This window comes from Lactuca saligna, chromosome 5 (assembly GCF_052625555.1).
Source record: "Lactuca saligna cultivar CGN05327 chromosome 5, ASM5262555v1, whole genome shotgun sequence".
In the NCBI taxonomy this organism is placed as follows: Eukaryota; Viridiplantae; Streptophyta; class Magnoliopsida; order Asterales; family Asteraceae; genus Lactuca; species Lactuca saligna.
Window position 1 is genome coordinate 153,649,183 of NC_136421.1, and position 7,606 is coordinate 153,656,788.

The 7,606-nt window shown below is 36.7% G+C and overlaps 1 protein-coding gene across 3 annotated transcripts; it reads right to left on the reverse strand.

Annotated features, from left to right (window-relative positions):
* Positions 1 to 459: 459 nt before the first annotated feature.
* Positions 460 to 7,091, reverse strand: LOC144996941 (B-block binding subunit of TFIIIC). 3 transcript variants are annotated; one of them, XM_078956741.1, is made up of 10 exons: positions 6,525 to 7,091; positions 5,715 to 6,093; positions 5,569 to 5,640; positions 4,684 to 5,472; positions 3,539 to 4,609; positions 3,322 to 3,477; positions 2,902 to 3,251; positions 2,406 to 2,826; positions 766 to 2,334; positions 460 to 693 (listed from the first exon to the last, which is right to left on the reverse strand). In XM_078956741.1, the coding sequence occupies exons 1-10, from the start codon at positions 6,896 to 6,898 to the stop codon at positions 508 to 510; spliced, it is 5,367 nt and encodes a 1,788-aa protein (XP_078812867.1). In that variant the 5' UTR covers positions 6,899 to 7,091; the 3' UTR covers positions 460 to 507. The 3 variants fall into 3 exon arrangements, with proteins under 3 accessions (XP_078812867.1, XP_078812866.1, XP_078812868.1); XM_078956740.1 differs by having other exon boundaries at positions 4,684 to 5,481; XM_078956742.1 differs by having other exon boundaries at positions 4,684 to 5,481; positions 5,715 to 6,088; positions 6,525 to 6,707.
* Positions 7,092 to 7,606: the final 515 nt, after the last annotated feature.

The following is a 7,606-nucleotide window of genomic DNA, read 5'->3' on the forward strand; positions in this document are numbered from 1 at the left end:
GTAATGTTCGGATGAAGTAATAAACGATAATGGATGAAAGAAAATATAAATGGTAAAACGATAATAGAAGAAAAAAATGTTACCGATGATAATATATTTACCAGGTGTAAACCAAATCAGATATATTTACTAAATTAAAACAACATATTTTATAGGTTTAATACTTAAGTTTAGGTTTTATTACATAATATGTTAGTACGTATTTAACACCAATAATGTATGCACTTACAAGATTTCAAACCGAAAAAAGATTTCTAAAGAAAAATATCTGAAATATCTAATATTAATCACACGAATAAGTGAAAATTTTGTGAAAAGATGATTTCTAAAAAAAAAGCGTAAAAGCCTTTGCTAATTTGGTAAATAGTTTGAGATATATAAAAATTACTACATACTAATTTGGTAAATAGTTTTCTCAATAACCCTCTTTTGATCAAAACCTCTTAAGAAACCAATAAATACGGACTAATTTATAATTTATGTACATATATATAATATTTATATATTCTACAAACAGTTGATACTAGTAGGGTTTGCAAATAAATGTTGTCTAAAAACCAACTTTGGTTTCTTAAAGCTGCAACCAAAAAGACCTCGTAACATCGCTGGTGGCTCATTCGATACAGATGCATACATCTTCCTCACCCTGATATGACTATCTAGAATCATCAGCTCCAATAACTTTCTACAGCTCTGAAATGCAATCAATGCAAGGATTATTAATTCTTCTTCATTAAAAAAAAAAAAAAAAACAAATTGACATACCTGAGGATTTAAAACATTCATCTGGGTTATAATATGGTCCTCCAAAATCCCTGGATTTTGCATCACAATACCAAGTACACGACGCACAAGTCCCTTATAAACAATCTCATTAATACTCCCATCTCCATTTACCCAAGGCAAAATTGGCTTATAACAAGGCGAATCAACATCAAAATCACCAATACAAAATCCCTCTTTTGTCCCTGTTGTTCTTGGAGACGTTACTTTCACAATCTCCTTTTCATTTTCAATCAAAACTTGAGCAACTTGTTCTTCTTCTTCTGGTTGTGGGTTGTTTAAAATCGTGACTCTGTGCACTTCCTCATCAGGAGGAGCACTTGTACGATTTTCTTGTTGTATCTCATCATTAATGGAGGATGTTTGAGGCTCCTTGAGATGAAGAAGATCATGTTCATGTTGGTGTTGGTGTTGATGGGATGCCATTGATGAGGCCAAAAGGTACTTTGATCGATATAAAGAATCAACAACATGGACACAATCGTATGCATTTACCTTTAAAACCTTCCCAAATGCCTCAAGCACTTCAACAATAACTTCTTCTATCTTTTCCCTTTCTTGTACATCTGTAATGATCTGGGAGATTCCTTCCATGCTTAACCCTTGGTCACCAGCCTTTTGGATGGCTGAATAAACACTTTTAAACATATCCGGATCAAAGGTCCCAGAAGATGCCACGTGTCTTGCATGCTTGCTCATACCTTCCCATGTTGACTCAGAAGATGCCACGTGTACAGATGAGTTGGAAACAGAAGGACAAGTGTCTCTATCTTTAGAAAAAGTAATCGCATCGATTCTTGGAATTAAACTACGGGTTAACGATAACTGAATACCTGGAAAACCTTTTTCTTTACGAGAAAAAATCTCGCTATCTAATATTTTCGGCTTTTTAGCTTTTTCAACACGCAATTGTTCTTGTTTATCATCAGAATCACGATTACGTTTCTTCAACTCCTCGATCTCTCCAACACCTTCATCAGGCAAACAAGGGAAGATCGACACTTCGCCTGAGCACATGAGCAAACATAGACGAAGAACATCGCCACACTGAAGATCAGCAGGGAGATTCACTCCATACTCCAACAAATCATTCTCTCTCTCGTGAATCCATCTCGACATCTTCACAGCTCTTTTTCCAGTATTAACAGGAAACGGAGAAGATGAAATACTGTGTAAAAACTGCTGCGAGAGTACAAAATGACTCGCATCGTTACCCCTCACCATGAATTTTCTGTCTCTGAGATAATTAAATGCTGTAAAAAGATCGTGTTCTGAGTATCTCCTCAGTGTTTCAGCTAACAAGCTTGGAACAACTGGAGCTTTTGCAGTGCTTAAGAAGATAAGCTTGAAAAGCTCGATTGCATTAGAAACTGCTAATGATTTGTACGTTTGTGTTTCAAAACCTTTTCCTCTATTCATAAGCTTGTCATAGCTTTTAGGCAGACAACGTCGTCTTGATCTTCTTCCAGAACCTTCCCTCCTTCCACTATCCAAAAACTCATCGCTAGGGTTACCTGATGAACCTACACCTACATTGGTTCCATCAAATTCCTACAAACCAATAAAAAAAAAAAGATTAACGAATGATTTGTGAAAATTTAAACAATCGATCATATTCTTACATGTTGTCGAGGACAGTTGTTGGATACGAATCGAGAAGAACCTTTAGTTGCTGCAATTTTGGAAACCTGTTTGTACTGAAGAACCTCATCTAGGGCTTTTTTTATATCGTTCTTGTCAAAATCATCCCATTGTTCATCAACATCCAACTCATTTGAAGGATGAACAGCAACATCAGGAGCTTTTCGATTATCAATGAGTGTTTTGTTCTTGGAATATTCTAGATGCTTTGCGTATCTGACACTAAGCATGTTACAGAGTCTCATTACAGCTTTTCTGAATTGATTGTTTCTGTTTAATGTTGACATTCTTCTTCTGCATGTTTCAGGAGGTGCTGGTAGATTCTCAAGTGAGCTCCATTCTGCTCGGTGAAATTTTGCTCCAATTGTAGCACGATGTCTCACGTACTCAATCACCAACAACCTGAGAAAAAAAAATCACCAAATTACAAAAATCGTCCCTGGACTAAATGTTAATTTGCAATTTCAGTCCCTTAACCTGTCTGCTGTTTCTGTCCATGGAAATCTTTTCGTGCGTGTAGGCTGTTGTAGCTTCGACACAGAGTAAGGCTGATCGTCTTCATCTTCAATTAGTGCCACGTCATCAGCAGCCTCTTTCTGGACATCCATGTCATCAATTGACACATGTGTACGGGACAATTTGGGATGCTTCACTTTGCTAGATTCTTCAAGTAGATTTTCCATTAAAGTTTTTTCATTATTTACTGTCTTTACTTTCGAAGATCTTTTTCTTTTGTAAGTAATTAAAGCATTTGTTGATTTATCTTTCGTGCTTCCAGCTCCCTTCAATTTATGCTTTTGTCTCTTATCATAGAATACACGAAGCACCTACAAAGATAATTAATCAGTTTTACAAAACAAACAATTAAATTAATTCAACCAAATGAAGAAAACAAACCTGTTCCAAGGTCAAATTAAGATTCTCTGCAATCTTCTCACATTTTTTGTAGGATAACTTTTGATTCGAGTCATCTTTTGCTACAAGTTTTAACAGCTCAGCCCGCTGATGAGCTGTCATAACTCGAACTGATGCCCATGAACGCGAAAGGAACACCTGATAAAACGAAAGTTCAGAAAATATATAAAAAGAAAAGAAAAAGAAAAAAGAAAAAAACCTCATGAACAGCAGATCCAGGGAATGCATGCAAAGCAGCTTTTGGATCAGAAGCAGAATAACAATACTCCAAAGTATTCCAGTATTCATCAACACCTTTTCTACATGCAAGAACAAAATCATGTCTAACATGAGGACGAAGATCAAAAGAATTGACACCTGGCGAAGGCAAAGCAACTGTAACAGGTTCCTCAATGTAAGGCTTAAGTTCTAGAGAATGTCTAAGAGTAGTAGTAGTAGTAGTAGAATGTGGGCCCACTCCCACGTGAGTCTCCTCCACAAATTCTCCACCAATCAAACGTATCAGCTTCAAACGTCTTAACATGTCAATAACATACGAGATCCTTGCAGTTGCTCGAGTCTCCATGAGAGACCTATACTCCGGAATCGAAAGATCGGAAAGACGAATTCCATTCCGACATTTCTCAATCATGGAATCGAGTTTCACAGCAGACCCAGCAACCTGTAAAAACAACTCAAGTGGCATGGCCTTAATAGCTGCATCTAATTCAAACAATTTGCAAGAACTATACGGGTTCTTGTTAACATCATCTTCTTCTCCTGATAGAATACTAATACTATCATCCCACCCAGGGACACCTGTCACATACTCCCATAGAAAAACATGAAGAAGCTTTGCACGAACCATTTTAGCCAAAACAAAACCGTTTTCCCTCATTGCTATAAAAGTCTCGGATTGAACATCGTTTGTTGTAGGAATTCTCTCCACGTTATTTAAAACAGGGATTGATTTTGACTTATCATTTGTATGTCGAGGGAAACATTGGGTGCGTATTAGCTTTTCAAATGACCTAATTTTCTCATGAACAATATCCGAAAGCTCTTCAGCTTTGTATACAGATGGATGGAGGATCACATCAACTGTACGTTTGCGACCACAGTTTGTGACAGAAGGGATTGCAAAACTAATGCATTTGCAGTGTCCATCTTCTTGAAGCTTATTTAAACTTCTCTCTAATGTCTTTCTATCCATCATTGTATACTTTTTGTCAAGATTCTCGAGACTTTCAAGCACCCTATGTAGTTCAGGTTTTATAAGAACCTTTTCTTCCTATAAAAAAAAGAAAACAATAACACAAATAAGCCAATAGAAAGGTAAAAGGAGATAAAGATTAATATATTGACCTGTAGCTTTTCAAGTATCCTTTGTTCCCTTTGTGAGCTAGCTGAACTAAAACCGAGACATGGGTATGTTGTATATGAGCGCCTAACTCGGGATGCTGGTGAAGCAGATGAAGATATCTCTAATGCAGGGTTTAAATTTACAATTATGCCACTTGTGTTACTTTGAAGATTATGAGAACTTGTTGAACTCGAACCAATTGGATCAATATTCTGTTCTTCACTGGCTTCAGCATTGACTGTAGTAATCAGATGATTGGACTCTTGGGTAGTGTGAGTAAGCATGAGTTGACCAACTTGGGTTTGACTTTGAGTTGAAAGTTTGTCATCCATGGTGTCTTCTGATTTACTAGGGCGTGAGGTGGAAGCTTCAGAATTGAAGTTTCCAGAAGTCCAAACTCGGTAGACTAGACCTCTATTAAGGTTTTCTGACTCAAGATGCATCTGGAATCTAGACACCATATCAAGAATTTGAGGGTAGTAACGTTTATTCTTTATGCCAAGTCTTTTATATACATCGTTAAGAATCAACCCTTTTGAGCCTTCAGCATCAATCATATCATAAATTTGTTGCTCAATAGGAAGTTCAAGAAGCTGTTCAGTATTTTGACCACTGTTGACAAGTTTGACCTGTTGTTCTGATTCAAGATCATCATCTCCAACTCCATGACTTTTGGAAACAAAAGTTTTGGGAGAAAATGTCTTTAGCAGACGTAAGCAGCTAACTTTCTTCTGGTTCACTGTAGCTTGAAACTCCTCAACTAGATGAGCATCTTTCAGCCTGCGTAAAATCTGAGACCACTTGTGCAAATTGCAATACACTTAGGGAAGAAGATGAAATGAACCTTAGAGTTATGCTACATGGTAAATGGTAAGAATTGAACTTACTGTTCTCCAAGCTCTATGTCCAGAAGTTTTGCGATAACCTAACTCCTTCTTGATATCTCCAACAACAAGAACCTTTATAAAAGGAAGGAAGTATTAGCAGATGATTAAGTATAAAGGCAACTGAAATGTAGATACTAGATAGTAACCTTGCCATCGGCTTTTTCCAATCTATCACAAACAGCTTTTATAGCAGGTATATAGTCTTTTATGTGTACATCTTCTTTGATGTGTTCTTCAGAAACACCACCTCCTGTAACAACTCCTCTGTCTGCATCATTCTCTTTGATAATTTCAAGTCTTTGTAAGCTTCCCAAAGGCTTTGCATAACGGTATAAGTGGAGCATATTGGTGTTTACTATTGAACCAGCTTTGTACTCTCCATCGTTTCCAGATTCTTTCTTCCTTACTATTGTTGATTGCCTCACAATTAACCCACGGGTTTCAAGATTCCTTAATATGTAGTACATCTTGTTGTTCATAATGCCAAATTCTTTCGCAAGTTCATTCTGGGTTACTCCATCTGTTCTGCAGCAGTAGAAAGTATAGTAAGATCAATAACCTTTTATGCATAGTTTTGTTTGAGAGCTCTCAGAGCAACTTTTATATCAAACGAAACCTTCAAATTCAAATTTTACAGAGTTTTCAGTTCCTGCATTAATGGTTTCCTGATTTTGGCATTCATTGTAGAGTTTAACCAATGTATTTACTTTTTTCTTTAAAGTGAAAGGAAGGTAGTGGTTTGAAGTTTTTACTTTAAAGCAGTCCAATAGATAGGATATGAGCTGCCTAGAGTTCAAATTCACATAGCTAATATGAACTAAATTTTTGCACAACTGTGTTCCCATATGAATTGAAAGGTTCAGAGATGATCATGTTCTAATGATTGATCTGAACTCTGTATTCAGACCAATGGCAAGATCACTATAGTAAAGACCGAGCATATCATACAAACAAACCTAGCAATGGCAAGACGCTCAAGGGCGCGACGCTGTGGCTGGGAAATGCCGGCATCCGAAGCTTTAATGTCGTAAATCCCGACAAAGCTGTTAAGCAGATGCTCTGCCGCGATAATCCTCATGTCGATCGCTTCGGCATCTTCGAAAGACTGAATCTTAGGGTCTTCAGCATCGTACGAAACGCCTTCACGTTCGAATCGAAGACTTGGAATATTAAGAAGATTGGACCACAAGGCCTTCTTGACGTTGGTGCAGAGACGGAGACCATTAGAGGAGAGATGAGTGGGGATCTTGGACCATAGACCACGGAGAGTTAGTCCGTTAGCTCCTTGCGAGCAAATTTCTTCGAGTGCTCCGTAGACGACGGTGTCCATTGACGGTGTCAGGGATCGAGCTGCATGCAACCGTTGGTCGTTAGCGGGCAAATGGTTAGTGGTGATGTGACGTGTGAGAAAATTTAGAATCAGAAATTGGGTGCTGTTCTTGTTGCAGTGTGATTGTAGGTTTAGGGTTCGAGTCCGCCCCCGGAGAGAATGGTGTTCGATTTGTGACACATCTAATAGCCGGCCTGATAAAAGATTCCAGTTTTGCGCATTTTCTAAAATAATATTATATTGAATATAATATTTAACAAGCCAAAATTATAAAAATGGTACTTGTTAAAATTATAAAATTACTTGGTTTTGGTTTAAATTTTTTTTAATGGTGCATCGGTAGTTTAATTTCGGATACCTTGTATGTTTTTGGTCCGTAGGACTCTAATTTTTGTGTGGTTTTCAGGTTTTGGTCTATACCCCAAATAAAATGACAAATACATTTTTAAGATATTTTTTTAATATTCTTTTAATATTTTCTTATTCTTTTGAATAAATAAAAAACAAAAGAATACACACCATCTTTTTAAGTGTACACAGATCAAAACCAATAGAAAAATTTAATATTAAACCATAAATGTCTTTATAAGTGTAAGGACATAACCGTCTTTTTAAGTGTATAGAGACTTAAACTTTTTAGACCAAAATCATAAAATTTTGCTAACCACATGGACTATTTTTACAATTTTTTTCTTAACAAAAAGTTTA

Excerpts from the sequence above, each read along its gene's own strand:
- LOC144996941 (XM_078956740.1), bottom strand. The coding sequence starts at position 6,898 with ATGGACACCGTCGTCTACGGAGCACTCGAAGAAATTTGCTCGCAAGGA. Across the intron at positions 5,482-5,568 it reads GACATAGAGCTTGGAGAACA|TGGTCTCAGATTTTACGCAG; the intron begins GTAAGTTCAATT and ends AATTTGCACAAG. Across the intron at positions 694-765 it reads TGAATGTTTTAAATCCTCAG|AGCTGTAGAAAGTTATTGGA; the intron begins GTATGTCAATTT and ends ATTGCATTTCAG.